The sequence below is a fragment of the Rhipicephalus sanguineus genome, chromosome 5 (assembly GCF_013339695.2).
Source record: "Rhipicephalus sanguineus isolate Rsan-2018 chromosome 5, BIME_Rsan_1.4, whole genome shotgun sequence".
Lineage (NCBI taxonomy): Eukaryota > Metazoa > Arthropoda > Arachnida > Ixodida > Ixodidae > Rhipicephalus > Rhipicephalus sanguineus.
In genome coordinates this window covers 19,122,841-19,144,158 of record NC_051180.1, presented here as the reverse complement: position 1 = coordinate 19,144,158, position 21,318 = coordinate 19,122,841, and the positions used below count along the sequence as shown (strand labels likewise).

At 44.5% G+C, this 21,318-nt stretch overlaps 1 protein-coding gene across 1 annotated transcript; it reads right to left on the bottom strand.

The window, feature by feature from the left end:
* Positions 1 to 1,376: 1,376 nt before the first annotated feature.
* Positions 1,377 to 21,304, bottom strand: LOC119393327 (FAST kinase domain-containing protein 4). Its single transcript, XM_049416216.1, has 11 exons — positions 21,284 to 21,304; positions 20,678 to 20,819; positions 19,200 to 19,493; positions 17,470 to 17,762; positions 16,540 to 16,724; positions 14,941 to 15,219; positions 9,154 to 9,272; positions 7,858 to 7,978; positions 4,138 to 4,210; positions 3,915 to 4,029; positions 1,377 to 1,530 (listed from the first exon to the last, which is right to left on the bottom strand). Exons 2-11 carry the CDS (start codon positions 20,786 to 20,788, stop codon positions 1,438 to 1,440), a joined length of 1,683 nt encoding a protein of 560 aa, XP_049272173.1. The 5' UTR covers positions 20,789 to 20,819; positions 21,284 to 21,304; the 3' UTR covers positions 1,377 to 1,437.
* Between the last annotated feature and the right edge of the window lie 14 nt (positions 21,305 to 21,318).

The window sequence follows — 21,318 nt, the reverse complement described above, 5'->3', positions numbered from 1 at the left end:
GAAGTGAAAGGCTGAGACGCTGACAAGTTCAGCTTTTCTACAGGAATAAGCAACTCCATTTTATGCCAGCAATTCACCCACGACATCACTCTGGCTGCCGTCTTTTGAGGTACACGTATCATTGATGCCCCTGTTCAATGAAAGCTTTCGTCGCGAGTGTGTGTCTTCTGAGAACACATTCTCAGAATGTTGGTGCAGAATTTTATCAGAAAGAGTAGAAAAAGAGTTCATGCACAAACCTGTCATAAGTGGTCAGGCATTTTGTGGCGTGGCTTTCCTTATGAAGAACCTGCATCGTTCGGAGCAAGTTTACAGTGTCTAAGGTCGCCTTTCTGCTTGTCCATTGTTCTGTTTATGATATTACAATCATTTTCCTGTCCCCTCGCATTAGTGTGTGTCTGGTGTACTCAATCGCCTGTTTCCTAGGTCATCTTGGGGGGTAGGCATTTGCTCTGTGCTGACCTGAGAGGCTAAGTGCTACAATGGCTCGAAAAAACCTGATTGGCTGTGTATGATATCACCATTTCCCTAGTATAGGGATCTGAGAAACACGAGCATTATGCAACTGTGTGACAAGCACACATGTTATACTATTTGCTGCAAGATATCTATGTACCTTCATCTGCAGGCCTTATTGCCTTGGACAGGGGTCGGCAACCTTTTGAGGCGGAGGGCCGGGTTGGCATGAAGCCATCCCAGCGGGGGTCTGAAGGCAAATTAAGGAGGGGGGGAGGGCTTTGCAGGCAAAGATAAAAAATTTGGCGAATTGACAGTAATTCACAAAACTGGAATATACATAAATCATGTTGATTTTCAGCATGCACGTCCCAAGATGGCAGTCCGGCCTTCAGATAGGGAGTGACAAGGGAAGGAGGGGCTGTTCTGATGTCGTGCCAAGGGCCGTATAAAACTGCCCCGCAAGCCGCACGTTGCCGACCCCTGGTCTTGGACATGGGCAGGCGCACAGGGGTAGTAGGGATGGGGAATACCCCCCTGAATCAATATTGGGGAGGGGGGGGGGTTAAGACCGCCCCTTACCTTTATTCAGTCAGACCTGCCCCATCATTAATTAAAGTGCAGGTTTGTGACCATGCAGATTTTCAACGATAACGGTGGCAGAGGACCCTTGATTTTGTTGTTGCCATCTACAATTTTTATTGGCCAATAAAAATTACCATCTTTAGATAGCGCGATATGCGGACATTATTTACTAACTTCGTTAGCTTCTTTCTACATTTTCTAGACTTACAATGTTTCTTTCTTACAATACAATTTTTGTATTTATTAATGCACATGAAAATGAGTAACCATCAACATTAGAGATTGACTAAACCTTTATTTTCATTTCATTAAAAATAAGACAGAACTTCTATGCCTTGTTTTAGCTTTATGCATTTATTTTAATAAGGAGCAGCAGTCTAATATGTACAGTGGTATTTAGGGCCTAGCAACACACTGGAGTAACTTCTCATGCAGGTACCTGACTCTTTGCAAGGCAGGTTTTTTGTCATCGTACTCCGTGTAGGGAACCTAGAAGTACAAGACAGAAATGCTAATAACTGATACACATCCACTGTCTGTTCCACTGTGTTCACAATAGCCATAGTTGAAAGGCACATCAAATTCAGGTTTTCATCACGCTGTACGCTTGAAACAGTTCCTCCTAAGTGTAAGCTCCTACTTAGTACAAACAAATTACAATGTGTCAAATTTATGAACTTTTGTGTAGTGGTGCTAGGCAAGACATGTACAGGACAAGGCATGATAATCTACACACTCAAAAGACGACATGAGATGACCATGCATTAGACACGTAAGGTCAAACTCGGGAGTGGTCATCATTACATAAAAAATTAAACACACCAGTAGATACATCGCATCTACATAACCTGCTTCCCAAATAACCAGGAGGGTAAACTGATTGACAACAAAGCGTGTAAAACGCTATTAACTTGTTCAGTCATTTCTGCACATGCTCACACACATTCGCACCTTGCACCAACGGCGAGAACATGCCTTACATGCTGATCATTTTATGAATGCTAAGTCAAAGAGCAGTGCCTACTGCTCATGTTTATGTTATTTCTGTTGCAATCTTTATAATTCATTGTTTCGCATTATCACTATTTGTTTAATCATTCATTCCACTACGATGCGCCATGGAGCTGGTGCACATGTCGAGAGATAGAAAAGGAGTGCTGATACCTTGTTAAAAAATTTATGCTGGTCATATCACCGAAAATAAGAAAAAAAAATGTTTTTCGTAGTCCACTGCACGTTGAGCTGAAAGATGTACTTTTACATTGCTTGTATTGGCTTTACAAAATATAGTTGGAGGTCTGCGCCCGTTCTGTGTTACATGTGCCTTCTTTGTGAGCGTTTCTTGTGCTGCTCTACGATACTAGTTGAAAGTACGATGTCAAGGCACAATTATAGGCCCCCTTAAAAAAGAGATTTGCCATGACTCTCACAAAAGGCCTATTGGTCATCACAGAAGTACACAGCACAGCCATGGGCACTTTTCCTTAGCGACGCGTCACCGAGAGCCATTGTTGGATGCAGCCTGCTATGACCCTCTTTCTGTGTTTGTCCTTGGCACAGGAACCTCTTTGCTTCCTGCAATGCCCCAGGACCAGGCTTATATGCAGAGTTGACGAGCCACCAGAGGCAAATGAACCTGGTCACTAACAAGAAAGCAATACTGTGTGTTTTTGCTGCACAGTGCTCACTAGTGGCCTTAGACGGCTAAGCACATGTGCATGTGTGTGTGTGTGTCTACATGAGACCTTCACACATTGCACTCACATGAAACATGTTTGCCTGTATAACTGTTTGATGAAAAATCGTAAGCATTTCTAAGTAATTTCTTAATGGGGTTTTGTAAACAGACATCTTGCTATGTACAATTATACGGACTTCACTACCATCAAGCAAAGGTATTCAAGCAATGCCATTTTTAATGCATAAGATCCACTTAATAAAGCACAGCCTTAGTGTTATGGTTCCTACCCGGGTTTTCACCATATGTTTCTCCAGGCAGCCTCAATATCATAGCTTCAATACTGCAACCTCAATAATAAAAATTGTGTCCAATAGCAGGTTTTAAACTCTCCCAGAGCAACAGCATGACGCTTACCCATTAGGCTACAGATGCATGCCTCAGTCGACCCATATATAAAAACCCTACAAGTTGTCTCTTGCAAGCCAGTGTTTGGCATGTGTACCGCACTGTATAGCAATTATTTATAATTCTAAATGTTGTGGTGTGCCTGTCTACCTCTGCTGTGAATCAACCCAATTCTGAGCAGGCACAGCACCTGCTCGGCGCTGTGCCTATGTCAGTGACACATAGGGCATCCAAGTGTCTACTCATCCTCTCTAATTGGTGCACGATGCTTTGAACTCTGTGCAGCATGGGACTTTTCATAAATAGTGGCCTCTGCATCACAAGCACAAAAACAATCGTGGGCAGGTGTTTCACAATGACACCAAACATTCTCTCCCTCATTCTGTCTCAGACACAGCAGACGATACGTATAGTTCAGCACCACACACATATGAGGGCATTACTTTGCTACCATTGCATGCATACATTGGGTATTGTACTCGAGATGCCTTTACGCATTCTGCTATGTATATGACGTCAGAACTGTATATGCAACAATAGTGCTGCGAAAGACTGGGTGCTTAGAAGGTATACGTCAGCCCATTTCAGATGGCCCCTTAATTAGTACCCGCAGCAAAAAGCGTGGACATAGTACACCAAAATTTAGAAAGATTTCATCATATGCATTGTGTTAAGTGCTTCATGTTACCCTGAATTGCCACAATGAGTAGGATCTGTGTAATTTATATTTACAGCAAATAACCAGTCATTGTAATTGACTGTACAGTTCAAAAGCACATGTGCCTACCTGCAACACCTTGTAGCCGAGATGTTTGAGTAGTCGCATCCGAAGAGCATTAATGCCCGTTGGCACTGGGCTGTGCAATGTGAGATCCTTATAGTCGAGCACCACCAGTGCAATTCTATGGCAAAAAAAAGGGAGCAAATTTTACAACAATGAAAACAAAGTACACCAGTCAAGATCACACAGGTAATGAGACAAGCTCTGAAGTTCCAATCAATAAACAAACCTGTGGTGATCTGGCTCAGGCTTCGAGTCAAGCAGAACAGGCTGCGCATTTTTGTCCACAACCAATTTACCATCTGGCAAAAAAAAAAAAGGACAGCACAAAGTGTAAAAATTTACATGACCTAAAATGCACACACTGCGCATGCACGTCCACAAACTCATTTCAATTATGAGAATCATACTTAGTAAATGACCATTTGAACAGTGTCCATGCATTATGATACCCAAACAAACACAGCAAGAAAATGTGGCTTGCACTTCACGGATGGACTTTACTGTGGATCATGGTGGATGGACTTCATTGTTGATGACCTTCACAGTTTATCAACAACTTCACTTTTGTATGGTACTATGCAGTTTGCTGTAATGCAGCTTGCATTAGAGCTGGATTTGCTTTTTAACTATTTACTGCAAGGCACAAGCTACATAAGCCACAACAAGGCAGACATTTATGTTCTATAGTGCAGACACAGAGAAGCTATGCAAGTGCAGTCTAGTTCTGTGGGCGGAGCTTGTACTGAATCCATAGGTAATTACTGAATATACAGAACAATTGCCCCATAACTCAAATTAATCTAACTTAAAGAAAAATCTGGCAGCCAAATCTCCCATTTGACTCTGCGCAGCCGCAAATGAGATGAGGTGTGCTTCTTCACAAAAGTATTTATGAAGAAGCACACCCAACAAGCCACAGGTCGATTACCTAACAATCAAGTGTGTCCTTGGGCTTTGGAACTTTGCAACAAGACTTAGTCTATATTAAAAACAGTCAAACCTCGATATTACAAACATCAATACTATAATGAGTTATCAAACATAACAAAGTAAAGATGTATTTTGACTGGCTGTGCTTTAACTTAATGAGTATTCTAATGTTACAGAGAAAAATAAAATGCAGTCAGAGACAATATTGGTCCCAGCAAAGTAAATGCTTATTCACTCAAAGCTTAGAATGTCTAGTAGAACATTTTTTTTAGCTGAGTGCTTGACATTTTTACTACCAAGTACATACCACGGGCAACATGAAGGGTGCAAATACATATGCATATGCAAAATTGTCAACAACCAGTTTCTTGGCACTAACACATACTACCTAGAACAAGTCTGTAAGGACACCCGATTTCGAACGCTAAAACCCTTCACCAAAAATTTTTACAATTTTTTTCCGAGATTGCAAATATGAAACGCATTAATAGAAGCCACCATTTTGTATGCCGTGCTGTCTCAATGCAGCACTCTTGCAAGTATTCGCTGGAAGCTATAGCTTAGTGCTTGATGAGTGAATATGTGGCTGTTTTGAGATGTGCACTCGTGAACATGACCTAGCTGCTTGAATGATCCCTACCAAAGTTCCAGCTGTTAAGTAAAGGGGTATTCACACGGGGCTCACCCGCTAATCCGCGAGTGGGTCGTTGTCACGTGATCCGCAATCCCAGTTTCTCTCCCGAGGACTTCTTCCCCATGTGAATACCCCTTAAAGTGTTTGTCGTTGAACGGGGACAAGGCATCCAGCTGTTGACCTCGACTCGCCCGACGCTTCCTTCCCTCCAAGTGAGTGTCTCTACCGCATCTCAGCCATCGCCATCTGCACGAGTGTGTCTGCACCTTGCCTCCATAGTCTCTGCTGCAATCTCCGCGTCCCTCTGATGCTGTTTTTTTTCTCCCAAACGTGTCTTCTACAGACTGTTCGCGTCTTTTAATCTTTTCCGACTCCTGTTAACTTCTTTCTCTTTTGCATGCTCTGTTCCTTTTTCTGTTATTTGCTATTCTTATTCCTGTAGTTTAAATTAGGGGTGTGCGAATATTCGAAATTTCGAATATTTTTCGAATAGGGTTTGCTATTCGATTCGATTCGCACTAGAATTTTACTATTCGAACTATTCGAACTTCCCAAAAACAAATACAGTCAACGTCCGATTGAAAGTGACCCCTTCAAATTTTCAATATGCTTCACCTCGTACACTCTCGTATTGCGGCAAAGCTGCCTTTCAAGCTCCGTTACGGTCGAACTTTGTCAAAAGACAGTCAACGTCCGATTGAAAGTGGTTTCTACATTTTCAATATGCTTCACCTCATCACACCCCGGTATTGCGGCAAAGCTGCCTTTGAAGTTCCGATACACGGTCAACGTTCGATTGGAAGTGATCCCTAGATTTCCGATATGCTTCACCTCATCACACCCCGATATTGCGGCAAAGCTGCCTTTCAAGCTTCGTAACGGTCAAACTTTGCCAAGACACGGTCAACGTCCGATTGAAAGCGGTCCCTAGGTTTTCAATCTGCTTCACCTCATCACACCCCGGTATTGTGGCAAAGCTGTCTTTCAAGCTCTGCTACTGTCGCAACTGTATTAATTCAAGAAAACGCTGGTTCTAACATGGAGATGAAAGATGTGGCAGAGGTGGGGGCTCAATTAGTGCTGTTTTGGACCTGAAACTTGGGCAGGAAGTCCTAAAAATCGGAAGCTGAAGCTTTTTAGCATTTAAAATTTCAGATGTTCTTACATATCGACGTCCACGAGGCAGATTTCGAACTCCGGACTTGTAGGGAGCACACCCTTGTCCGCCACATCAGTTGGGCTTCCACAGAAGTTGAAAGAGGAGGAGAGGCTGAGGAAATTGTATCTTTGCCTATCACGTGTAAAATGTTGTCGGCAACACTTTGGTTGCACCAAATCATGTGCATAAATACAATTCGGCCTCTACATTGCCTCATTCTTGATAAGACAACTGTGAAACACCACGCCGCCAGTGCTTCATCAACCTAGTGAAAAGAAACACTATCATGTTACTATCTCATAAGAATATGCTTAGGAAACCTCTCTAACTGCAATTTCGCTTTGAAGTATTCTAGAAATATTCTAAAAATATTCTATTCGATTCGCACTCACACTTTAATATTCGAATTCGCTTCGCACCCAAAATTTTGCTATTCGCACAGCTCTAGTTTAAATATATTGAGAGTTGGGTATCTTGTGTGCACAAATGGTGTCGTCTCCTTTCTTGATGACAGTTACATAAACCTTATTATACGAACCTAACTGAGAGCGTCTTCATTGAATAGCCTCGTGACACACGCCAACATCCCTATCGGGAGCGATCACACTGATGACACTGTGGCATGCTGTCCACTGTACAAAGTAGAAGGCTGTAACTTAGAACTACTCATTTGCCAGATATCAGCTCGGCAGGTATACCTCGGCTTGTAATTAGGGTAATATGCCATAATAGATGCCTCTAAAATGTAGATCCCTTCTGTTACTTGACGCTACCAAATGAAATCTCGAAAAACTTACAATACAGTATATGGGAATCTCTTGAACGAAACTGCTGCGTAAATAGAACAACTGCCTCTAATATGATTGCTTTCTTGCTTGATTCCTGCACCCCTGTTCATCCCTCAGTAAATGGAAACTCCTGTTGAATGGAACATATTTTCCTGGTCCCTTCAGGTTCTGTTTAACAAGAGTCTACTGTATATAGAATGATATCTAAATTTTCATGCCTTGCATATACAGTACAGCACAACGTACAAACGATGAGAACATGCCAGAAGAACCATCTCTCGTGCTGCGACGAAACTGCACACAGCTGTGACTTTAGCGCACTGCCACGTATGCTGTTGTGGTCTGACAGATTCCACTCCTCAAGTACTCCTTTCTACGTGTCTGAAAGAGTTAATTATGAAACCAAGATTGGGACGTCCAAAGCAAAGCACTTGCCTGCAGTAAGTCCATAGGGTAGGCTTGGGTTCTGCGACAGGTACCTCCCTAGAGGTGCAAGCTGCGTCAGTGCTTCCCTGACGGAACGCTGCAGGGCTCCTGCTTCTGGCACCTTGTGGTTCTGCTGCATAGGCGGTTTTCTAACTTAATTTACGCAGTAGTGCAAAGGGTCACATGGACGGCGAAAGAGCAAGACGGGACACGACGCATTCGCTGGCCAGGGATTCTGACCAGCTCACGAGAGAAATCGTTGAAGCAGTGGATATTAAAAATAGAGATGCTGTTAGTTGCCCATTAAGTTGTTTATCAGAGAAGGAGATGCTCTTTTTGTTGTATCAGCCACCTCTTTGATTTGCTGGGTTGATTGTATTGTGTGTTTAGCTAACACAATGAAGGAACAACATGCACTATAATAAAATGATATGATGACAAATTATGAAGCTTGTCACATTAAAGTAACAAAGGTGCTATGAGACCATAGTTTCTATATAACACCATAGTGGGTGTGTGCAGTTCAATTTTGGCTACCTGGGGTCCTTTATTGTACATCTTAAGCCTAAATACAGGAGTATATGACCACTTCAGCTTTCCACTGCAGTTTGAAACCAAATCCGTGACCTTGTATACTTGGTGGCAAATACCACAGGTACTGGGCAATCGTGGCAGCTGGATGTACCATTATAAGAAGCAATGATCAACAAGAGCAAATGCAGTACCTCTAGAGTGAAAATGGTTTTAAGATTCCAACATTAATGGTCTGGCAGCCCAATGCCAAGCGGCTGCACGAAATGGTCAGTACAAAGGAGGCAATAAAACTATGGATTCAGCCAGCTGGTTCTTCGCTGAAAACAATGACGAGGAGCGCAAAGAACGAGGATGCCTGCAATCTCTTGTCATGTGCTTAGGGTGCGCACGCGTTTCTGTTCTTTCCTTTCTTTTTCTTTTCTTTGTGCTTGAATAAAGCATTTAGTTGTCAGTCAGCGCTCGTGTTGTGCAGTCTCTTCTTTGTGTCTAGTTTTTTGCGCTGTTCAGTATGAACCCCAACCAACTAGCCCAACTCTCCCTTTTGCTGCGGAGGATAATGAAAGCACAAGAACACAGGACGGGCACAGATGTGTGAAGGGTGTGCATCTATATACGTTTGTAATGGCTTTTTGAAATATAGTAGGAAGCCTACACCCATCTGGTGTCCTTGAGCCTTCACTATCCTCGTTCTTCGCAGTATTCGTCAATGTTTTCAGCAAAAGAATCACTTATATAACCATGACTGGCGGGTCAGATACGCTAGACTCTCACCTCAACAATAGTTTCTACCATTTCTTTTGGGAAACAAGGACCATCAGGAAATTCCAAGTCATTCACGGCGATTATGTTGAGCAGCTTTTGCCTTGAGGGTACAGCAAGAGACGAGTCCTCTGTTAGGAAAAGATTACCAATAAAAATAAGTAATAAAAAGCAAGGGCTAAATAATGTAAAGCAGCATAAGTGACATAAGTTGAGCAAAGGACCTTGTAGCTAAAGCTGAGAACACTACAAGGCACGTGCTTCACTGACATGCCAATGGGATAGGTTTCAAACAGGAGAAAGTGCCTCAGAACAGGCTGGCCGATGTTTCAATAGGGGACCTATCTTTGTCAAAGGTGCCTTGTCATCCCTGGCATGTTAGTTTTAAGGGGTTAGTGATGACGTCATGTCCAGCGGTGGCGCGTCTGTTGCTGTTGGTAATTTCTGCCTGGAAAGAGAGAACCTCGAAAGCAGAGGAGTGTAGCCCTTGCCACATTTCAAGAAAGTTTGCAACCACGTTCGGTTCTACCATGTCAGAGTTAAAGGGAGCTGCAAAGAAAGAAAAAGAAAAAAAAGAAAAAAGGGGGGTACAACAAAGCGAGAGGGCGAGTGCAGCCATCACAAAGAGCTGCAGAAGGTGGTGGGGAAGGCAACTACAGGCGGGGAAAAAAAAAAAAAAAAGCAGGCGGCGTACGTTTAAAATTCCGCCTGTCTACTTTAAGTGATATTGGAAGGGTTGCCTGAAAAGCCCGTGCTTAAAGGGGTCATGAAGCACCCCTTGGGCTTGTAGAAAAAAACACATCCTGCGGAAAGCTGACACGGCTATGAACTGCTCAGCCAAATACAGTAAAACCTCGGTGATACGAATCTCGCGGGGTTACCAAAAATATTCGTATCATCCGAAATTCGTATCACCAGAAAACATGGAAAATCAGTATGCGACAAAAGGAAGTTGGCATACGCTTTGATTTAAAGTTTTTCAGGTCCGCAGCGACGTCATCAACAGCTCTGAATGATTGCCAGTAAAGTTTTTAGACGTCAGCGATCAAACTTGCACTCGTAAATATACGGTGCATGCGCGCCTGTGTAATTAATGAACCAGATGGGTTGTGCCCCGTGACCGCTAGTAGCCCCTTGCTAATCTTACTACGCTTTTCCGCATGACATCAGAGTACTGCGGCGAAAAGAAGCGCTTTGCACACGATAGATAGAGGCCAAGCTCTTTCGCCAAGACCCTCCGCTTCACCTCTTGGAGTCTTCGTCCACCTTTAATGGCACTTCATGACGGACCCACAACCCAGGTTTCAGTCTTGTTTCATAGAACGTCTGATTGCGGGGACATGGCTTGCATCGACGTGGCAGGCACGTGTAAACACAGTAAAAAGACGCTGCTGCCTCGAGCACAGAAGCACGAGTCCAAGCGTTGGGGAAAAAAAGCGCGACGCCAACGTCATCTGTAACCTAAACGCGAAGGCGCCTAAAAACCTCCAAGATTCGCGTGCAATATCTCGGAGGCAACGACGCACCATTCATGGTCGCGCAGCACGCATGCCCGCGCCCGCGCGTGACTGCCGGGTCTTCCGCGACAGCGCGGGCAGCACCTGTTCGTACCTGTGCGCTAGCGTAGGTTCGTATCAAACGTCGCAGGGTGCAAATCGGTTCGCAACAACCGTACTCCAGTACATTGCGGGATAATGGGCCTTGGCCGGGACCACAGAAAAATTCGTATCACCCCGAAATTCGTACGAGCCGTGATCGTATCACCGAGGTTTTACTGTATTGCAGTCGTGCGCGCCGCGTAAAGGCTACAAGCGGAACGCGAAGTTGCTGGTTTCTCAGGCGCCCTCTTTTCAAACAGAGGCCGGTTCTCACTCTCGTCGGTGGGCGGGGCGTCTGCCGATTGACGTCGCGATCTGCATCGCCGCGTCGCATAAGACATAGCATCCTCATTGGCCGATAGCCGATGTAAATCGAGAGCGGCGTTCGGATAAGATGCGCTTCTTGCCACGGGGTGCCGCCACTTGCCAGTGCCGCACTCCTCAGTACACGGTAGCCGCGCTCGCGCACGCGAATCACAGCGGGAGAGCGATCGCGTTTCATGACGTGCGCTGACGTAACTTCTTACCCCCGTGCCATCCCTCCCCGTGTAGCTTCCAGTGCGCTCGTTGGCACGAGAAAAGAGAGAAAGCGCTGAGAGCGTGCGCCCAAACCCCGTAACTCGGCTCATTCTTGACGGATTCGAGAAATTTTTGCGGCAATCGATTCGGGAGGCAGTAAACTCCGATACCGAGGTCATTAGATCATTACTTGGAAAAGTGATTCATGACCCCTTTAATGGGTGAAGTAATTGGCTGGCATATGCATCCAGTGTCGTCGGTGGCTTCAAAAATTGGGCGGCCGTCAATTAAGAGAAAAAAAAAAGGAGGGGCGGCCGGGGGGAACAATCGGAATAAGAAATGTAGAACTTCCTGAGAAGGCGAGGGCTGTGACAATGCTGGGCAGGAGCGGTCTTAGGAGCACGGAAAGGGGAAAGGGAACCGTGGTTCGGAGTCACTAGAAAATGAAAACATCTTAAGAGTATAATATATACACACATATGTGCACATTTATACATGCAAGAATAAGAGATATTGAAAAAGAATATCGATAGTGTATTATGGGAGCTGGTTGGGATTTTATTTTGCGAATAGGTTAAGGTTTTTTGAAAGCTGAGCGTACTTTATGTCTCTTAATATTATAGAAATCATGCTATGGCTTTTAGTGATTCCAAATTACCACGTGCTAGATTTATTCCTGATGGGTGTAGGGATTGAAATTTGTGTATCAAATACGATTGCATGTATTTCCTCTCACATGGTGACCATAAATTTGTTTGTAGAATGTAAAGGTTGGCTTGATCGAAATTATGGTCTTGTTGATTGAAGTGGCTGGCTACTGCTTTTGGTAAGTTGTGCTTTGTGTCTGCGCGGTGGCCGTTCAGTCTTACATGAATTGGTTGTCCAGTTTCGCCTATGTACTGTTTTTTACAGGTGGCACATTCAATGCAGTAGATCAGGTAGTTTGAGGTGCACGTGAAGTTCGATGTTACCTTGTGAAGGTAACCGGATGCTGTGCTTTTTACGTTGGTGGCTGGCTGTATATGTTTGCACGTAGAACATCTTGGACACCCACAGGGTCCAGATGTTGGTGTAGTTCTTGTTGCGAGTTTTGCATGTACTACGAGCATATCTTTAAAATTGGCGTTGCATCTGTAGGCAACCTTAAGCGGTTCGTGGAAGATTTTTTAAAGTTTCTGGTTGGTTGTTAGAATCGGATAGTCACTTTCCGCACCACCATCTGCGGCTCTTTGTGATGGCTGCACTCGCCCTCTCGCTTTGTTGTACCCCTTTTTCTCTTTTTTTTCTTTTTCTTTTTCTTTCTTTGCAGCTCCCTTTAACTCTGACATGGCAGACCTGAACGTGGTTGCAAACATCTTGAAATGTGGCAAGGGCTACACTCCTCTGCTTTCGAGTTTCTTTCTTTCCAGGCAGAAATTACCAACAGCAACAGACGCGCCACCGCTAGACATGACGTCATCACTAACCCCTTAAAACTAACACGCCAGGGATGACAAGGCGCCTTTGACAAAGATAGGTCCCCTATCGAAACGTCGGCCAGCCTGTTCTGAGGCACTTTCTCCTGTTTGAAACCTATCCCACTCCGTGTATCCATCTGTCGGCTCCCTTCTTGATCTTGGACTGACATGCCAAGTAAGAGAAGCAGCAGCACTATTGCAGTAACTTACTAGGATCACGGCTATTATCAGTCGATCACATTCAGGGATATTACTTTTAGTGGTTGCCGACTGTGTATGCCAGCAGGCAAAACACCCACTGTTCCTATCTAGCACTGCATCGGATGCCACGTCACATAAAAGAGTATACGACAGAAGGTGATCGACGGAGGTTACAGCCACTGATGTGTTCTTCGCACTCTAAAGTGTTCTTTAATGTGTTCCTTGCACTTATTTCACATGTTCCTTGTACTTTAATTTAAGGAAGTGCTTACTGCTTGCTGTCAGACAAGCAGTGCCCATACATCGTGACCAAAATAGTTTCGATATAAAGCCACCACAAAAGGATTACACATTCTTCATAAACATGATCACTAATGTGCACTGCAAATTTGTGTCATGAATGTGTAGTGCCTGTGCAACAGTAAACAACAACTCCCATATGTTAGAACTACGGCCTCCGGGAGACACTACACAGCATTGTACAGTACAACAGCAATGATGTGCCACACTCTTTGGAGCCATTTGAAGCTCTGCTGCCTACAGTGCCTTGTCATGAATTTATGAGCTAGGACAGCATTTAATTATTAACAGGAATGCTCGTACAGGTGTTCCAGATATGCTTACTGTAAAATGTTGAGCTAGTGCCCCTGCCCGAGGAAGCGGCCCCTCCTTTTTGCAAAAAATTTAAAATATGCACCAATGACAGAGCAAGCGCCCCCAATCCTCCCCTCCCGTCATTTTCGCTGTTTCATTCACTGTTTTGGAAACAGTGAATGCATGCGTACTGAATAGAGCATTTCATTAGAAGCACGGGTGTGCATTTTATATTGTTAGGGGCTCTTCTGCCACCATGTTGAATACTGATCCGTGACCAAGCAATGCCCCCCCCCCCCCCCCTCTAAATCTTGTCGGATTATCTTTCACCGTTGGAGGGGCGCTTGCTCGGGATTTTACAGCAGATACTGCAAGCATGCCACGACACAGAGCCCTGTCTCCATTTACATTTAGAAATACGTACTCCGCAGGTTTATGTAAGTTTTCCACACTGCCAACATTGTAAGAAACGAACTTGCATTTTTTTCATGAAAAACCTCTGAATGACAGCACTTTCAACACTGAAGATAAACTGTTTCCTGAAATGAAACCATTTCCATCTTTGTAAGCAAAGTAATGCCTTTTTTTTTCAAGGATTGGGTGCTGTGTCAAGCAGTAGAGGACCTAGGATTTCTGATAGGGGACGGGAGGTGAAATTTTGACAAGATCATAAGATTGCAGGGGAGGGGGAGGGAAGCAGACACCTTGCATAATATGCTCTTTCCTTGCTTCAGCTGGACTACCGTAATATCCCGAGCAAGCCCCCTCCCCCCACCCCACAAGTGAGAAACATAATCTGACAAGATTTGGTGGGGGGGCCCTTGCTTGGTCACGGATCAAAACTCAAGATGGTGGCGGAAGAGTTGCACGTACTTCCAGTGAAATGCGTTATTGAATAGGCATGCATTCACTGTCGTTATTAGCCCTCATCAAGCAAATAAAAACACTGAATGAAACAGTAAAAATGGCGGGAGGGGAGGGGGGGGCTTGCTCAGGCATTGGCAGATATTTCAAATCTCCACAAAAAGGGAGGCGGGTGCTTGCTCGGGATTTTACGATAATCTAACAGCAAATAAAATGTCAAATAATAATATCATGCGGTTCACACTCCTTCAGTTTAGGAGTGAACAACTGAATACAGCACATTTCTTGAGTCAATCAGGAAAATTCGACCTCAAGCCACTTCTTTAATTGCAATGACAACGTCAAAAGAACCCGTGAAGGTCTACGTTGGAATCTCGCTGAAAAGGAGAATGAGTTAGTGTGAGCGGGGGTCTTAAGTCTGCCTTGGTGGGGGGCTTTAAAACCCCTGTGCACCACTTGTGTCAGCGCTTCATGGAAATCCCACAACAATTTTAACGGTTTGCTTCGAATATGCACTAAGCCAAACAGCTGACCTTTGCACTAGACTACAAACAGCAACTACTCACCCAGAAGAGGAGTGTAAAAATGAGGCTGGAGAACGGAGTCCAGGTGTGTCTGCTGGACTTTGCCAAGCGCTGCTAGTGACCAGACAATGTCAAGCCAGACAGCGGGCATGGTTGTGAAGTGTTCTTGAGAGAGTTCCTCGAGCAGCATTGGGAAAAGCTGGTCCGAACACTCAGGCATGTACTGCAGCCGTGCCAGGGCAAGCAGACAAGAGGTGAAGTCATTTGGACGGCAAGAGGCACGATGTGTCACCATCCAGCTGGAGCATGACTCTAGTAGCTCTGCGGGGATCACAGCAACAAATTTACATGTAGCGAGAGAGGAATTCTGGGGTTTTACACGCCAAACTGCAGTATGATTATGAGAAGCACCATACAAGAGGACTCCAGATTACCTTTGACCACCTTAGGTTCTTTGCAGACGCACCTACATTTAAATTTAAGCCCACAGGTGTTTCTGCATTTCGCCCCATTCAAAATGGGGCCACCGTAGCCTGGAATTGAACCCACACCCACGCCATAGCCATAAAGCTAGCAGTTCGTAAGTAGCAAGGGAATAAAGCACCAACACCACAGAAGTGCAGAACAGGTGATGATTTGTACATATGACATCGCCCTAAAACCACAAAAGCAAAACTTGGGTGCCAACCCATGAAGCTACAATTGAATCTTGGTACAGCAAGCCTGAATATGTTAAATTTATGAGTATCACAAACCAGTGCTGAAATTTTACAAAACTCGCATGCATGCTGAAATTTTACAAAACTCGACTGTTTATAACCAACCTGCAGGAGTAAGTTATACATTATACCAAACTCTTCAGTACCGATATGCACTTTATCTAGAGACATGTGGCAGGCTTCTTTACAGAAACAGTGAGCTAGCAATAACATGAGCGACTCTCTCCTGCAAATGTGCGCAAAATTTAAAGTGCAACGATCCAAGTGGGCCATTTCAGGCATGGTGCCACAAACTCATTGGCGTGGTCAAAATGGCATGTAGCCTCAAGATCAGAGGAGCACATGGCTATGCCACCCAGTCTTGTAAGTCATTGTCGGTGCTTGACTATCCCTGCTAGTTCCATGCAGTGATGTTGCTGTACACTGTTCAGGATTCAGAATGGTACAAAAGCACAAGCACTAAGCACAGACGAAAACTGAAGTGATGAAGACGCACTGGTCTGAAATAATCATTTGGCACAGTTTCACATGGCTGCCTCGACAATGACCAAACTATTTTGTTTATTCACACAGCTCATTACAGTAAAGTGTGACTGCACACAAAAAACTTGCACAAATTTCTTGGACAAAAGGTTTCACAGATGAAGACAGTTTGATCATGACGTGCAGATCACCAACAGCTCTACCACCTTCTATGACAAGTGCTCTACTACCAAGTGAGCTAACCAAGAGCTTAGCAGATGACAGGGCTGAGAGTATTCGACGACTTGGTGTTTTTTTTTTCACTACCCGTTAATTCAAATGCCAATGAGACTGGAGCAAAGCACACACACAGTTTTGGAAGAATGTGCTAACAGTCTAATGTCATCCTGTGTTACTCTGATTTTAATCATGAATATAAAGGTGAAGGTTGACAGCTTACCACAATGCCTCCAAGACAACTGGCCTACACCCGTAAAGCATGCTGCAACCAGAGAAGCCTTGATGTTGTCTGAAAGCTGCTCCACAAAAGCTCCAGACAGCTGCAGCAGCACTGATGGCTCAGGGAAGCTCAGCGAATGAAATGCATGAAAGAGGCTGACGATTCTTTCGGGGAAGCGTCCTGAAACAGGGATGCAGGAGGGCATAGGTCCAAGGAGGGTAGGTGGAATTTTGGGTCTTTCTTGTCTTCTTTGTGTGCCATTTGAGCATAGCAGCGGTGCATATATTATGAACCACGTACTAAACAACATGTCCAGTGCAACCTCGATTAGACGGCCCTCAATTCAGGAAGTGCACAGTACAATGATCTGCTACAATTAGCACAGCCTTCTGTTTAAAATTTCACCCAGTTTCATGCCTCTTAACTCTTTCATATTTCGCAGGCACGATCACTGCCGAGCAATCTATGCATCATGTATGTCTGTTGGCAACATGGAAATCGCCACGCTTGCTGCAAGAAGCTTGGTAAGCGAGAAAATGCGAGTGGCGATACCACCTTGAAATACTCTCACCAAACACCATAACATCATAGATTCTGATGGTGTCTGCTGGATCCTACGTAGTTCCCAATTGGTAAAATGAAGGACAATGTTTTTTGAGGGGGCTATGGCCTTAACATACTAAGTTTCAGGAAGCTTCGTTGAGCAAACATCGCCAAAATATGAAAAATGCACATTGAAATCCATGATGTCAGGCACGGAGACTTTGACACGAGATTTAAAAATGAGCCTTCAACCTTCATTTTCTCCTGTATTAATAGACCTGTGATGCTCAAATTAACGATATTAGAGTTCTCAGAGTACACTTTTATCAATCTAAAGCAATCAGTTGCTTCACTCAAGTGCTCCTCTAACGAGTAATGCTCACCTTGGGCCCCTTGGACAGGTAGAAGGCTGCTGCCTGGAGCAAGGGTGTCGGCCGCAACTTCAGCCGTGCCAAGGTGCGCACGAGCAAGCGCACATCCGAGTGCGGAAGAGAGATCACCAGCTGCAGGGCCCGGTCTTGCACCTCGAGCACGAACTTCCGCCTGTGTTCCACGGCACCCATGTGCTCTGCAGTCTCCAGAAGCCACACAATGTCTTTGACCGTCCGGGCTTCAGACAGTCGCTCTCGTACGACTGTTCGTAGATGCTCCACCACTCGTTGCTCCATTTCACTGTCCTTCTGTGCCCGTGAGCATCAAGTAATGCCTTAGTCACTCAGTCACAGCTTCTGGAAACTATAGAACTTAAACAAACACAATGCAAGACTTATGCACGAGATTACTTGAAATAACATCAGTCTCTCGATCTTGAGATAACATCGGTCTCTCAATCTTGAGATATCAGCAAGATTGTTAAGGTGAATCTGTGAGATGCTCTCCAAAGGCTTTTAAGTCTCCGCAAGAAAGTACTTAGGCTGTGCCAAATGTACCAGTGCACCCTTGACAGTACTGAGTACTTGTGTAAAGCTGAATACCCCTTGGGGGGTAGACAAGAACTCCTTAATTTGTCTGCTGATCCCTGATGAGAATGTGCACCTCAAGCAGCATCTACAGCATCTATGTACCCACAGGTGGCGATAGCCTGCAGAAAACAGCAAAACACATACAACTGCACACACAACTCATAGCACAAGTGTGTCAACTTCACGTTACTTGGTGCAACAGCAAGAAAGTTCTCGACTGCATAGTTTAGTTTGCCAGCACGAGCTCACCAGAACTAAGACAGCTGTACTGTGACATGCATACCAACCAAGTCACCCTCACAGTTTAGTCAGCATAAATTACTGCCAAAGAATTGCAGGTTAACTATGTAACATGATATTGCAATATTTTGCCTCTGCGCTGACATTATGACCACAATACACAGATGCAATTACAGGGCAAGGCTCAAATCTCTATGAGCCAGCTTGTCTGAAGGTGGATCGTGCACTGCATTTTCTTGATTTCAATAAATATGTCACAGGTATTTATGCTGCTACAGATATATGAAATGCACTTCATAATCTTATTTATTACAAAGGAGTCATCTATGTATTAGTATAAATACAGCGTGTGTTTGGCTAACTTACACCAAGTATTAAAAAAAAAACCAACCTGTGTGCCAAGCCTGCGTGTCGAATTGGCCCAGTAATGTTCTGAGCCGTATCGAGCACGTCATGACATTTTTTCCAATCTGCCAAGCTGACTAATAACAAAAATTGCTTAATTAACTTCTCAATTAGTAACTCTAGCTAAAGATCTTCATACCAGTGTTGCAGAACATGTTCAGAAATGTTGGAATGCTTCATTTATGCGAACTGCCAATCCCCCAAGCTGGGCAATTAAAACAAAGATTGCTAATTAGCCCTTGAAATAGTAACTCTAGCAAAAATCTTGGATAGAAAACTTGTAAGGCTTGCATAGCAATGTCGGATTATTTCCGCTACGCTATGATAACTGCCCTGTTCTATTTTTTTCCAGCTTCACTTCAGAGTGCGCGAAAACAAGAAAATATACTTGGCACAAGTTAGCTGAATCACCCTGTATAAGGACAAAGGCACATGTACAGCTTGAACTTAGCTTACAAAGTATCACCTTGGGCACCCCCTTCTCTCCCTCGCTATCCCATCATAGCTCACCTGATGTTTGGCATGCAGACCGAGCAGGGTGCAGAGATTTGCGAGGTCCATGCGTCGTGACCGCCAGAGTATGCTGTGAGCAAAGCACTCCATCACGCGTGGATCTTGCCGAGGTGATGTAAGCAACTTGCGCAAAGCCGCGACCACAGCGCCGGTCGGTATGCCCACTTCATTGCCCTGCACAACTCTGTTGCACACAGTCTCAAAGCTCACAGCTGTCGTCTGCGCAGGAGCTGGATCGGATACCGTGGCACTCACAGGAAACTGCACATCCTCCTTGATCGCCGTGGCAGACTGCATGAAGTACAAGATCCGAGTCGAGCATATTTAGAGGCAACGGCTCGTACATGGTCTTCATCTCGTGATGGTCCTGTAGTTACTTGCCATTAATAGTTCTGCATTTGTTTGTTCTGCATGTTTTAATTCAATTTGCATGCATCATTATGCGAGAGAACTTGACGACTTTTTGAGCAGAGGGAAATAAAGAAAGCCTGAGGGAACCCTTGCCTTTCGAGGCAGTTGCTTATCCTTATTAGAGAACCATTTCGTAGGGCAAAGAAACCCTGCTAGCAGCTTCGAGAGAGGGTAGTGGGCTCGAGAGGAAGATGGGAGAGTGAGGCAGGGTCATTAATCAAAAAGCCATCTGATTGACTATACTCTGCTCGGGAAGCAAAAGAGGGAATAGAAAGATGGGAAAAAGAGAAGGAAGGACATGGTGAACGTGTGAAGGCATACAGACATCGGACCCTCAAAGAAGGAATGGGCAATACATGGTGTGCCTGTGATAACAGAGCCACCTGGTGAACAACACATATTCCCACCAACATCACTCGGGTCTTCCCAGACCCGAGTGAGATCATATGGCCTCTCAGTATAGTAGAAAAGCTAATAGTGGCCAAGTTGGAATGACCAGAGTTCCTTCTGCTTAAGAACATAATGCTTTGCTAAAGTGAATGTCTCAGTTTTTTTTATATACCTTTGAAGAAGTTCTGTGGTTATGATCCTTATGAGCCTTCTCAGCTGCTTTTTCAGTGCCTGACATTATAATCTACTAAAAGACCACAAAATGACTAGCTTTATAGGTGGTAGTGAGTCAGCTCACAGGCTGCTTTGCACTGTCCCTCACTTTCATTGGGCAGACTTTAAGTAGAACACCAAAAAACTCCAGCCATGTGTAAATGCACAGTACTGAAATGGTGGTGCTTTATCGGACCATTGCAAGCACTTATGTAGTCTTAGCAGAACTGCAATGGCATTAGATGCCTTTGTGGTGGCATCTTGATAATTTTGCGAATAATCACCTATGCACCACCACTTCCCCTGTTCACAAACCTGGGCAACAGTCACCGCTTTCAAGCATATGTATATAACATGGTCGAGTGCCAACATCAAGTGGAGGGAAGTGCCCATGATCAGTTATTGCTGTGGTATTTGCGTCAACATATAAACTCAACGAGATTCATGTAAGCTGTACATACCGCTTGGACATGCTGAGTTCCAAGAGTTGCGTGGCATCGTGTGGCTGCGAGGCTAAGTCGTGTAGCTGCTGCCAGTGATGACCTCAAGGTCGCCATTGATGCTGGGAGCATGGCTCTGGTGTCTTAATAAAGTGTCATTTGCCTGCCACAGAACAGATGTAACTACAGAATCAGCTGTTGCTTTGGCCATAGAATGCACAGACTACAACATGCGCTCAAGCCAGCGTTTTCACAATTATCAAAAGATGTAGTTAATGCTGTTTAAAGCATCTGACTTCATAAAGAATACATAAAGAATGCCGACGTCTGCACCAAACTCTATCCAGATTAGGCTTTGCCGTGTAGCAGCTATCAAGTTGTTATTGCGATCAGGTACCATTCGGATCGGCCCTGATCACAATCAAAAGTGCCCGTGTGACACCGGTATAACTTAATACAGCCAACAAGACTGATGAAGTCTGAAACTTTGTTGTTGTTGTTTTTTTTTCAAGCAGGTTGCCACACTGCTGATGAAGGAAGCTAAATAAAAAGGTCAAGGCCTTTTGCATGCATCCGGCACTCAGTGACCTAAGAGTAAAGAATCAAGGGCAGTAAAGCATAGTTTACCTAATTTAGCAGAATCCAGTGCTCCATTACCTTCA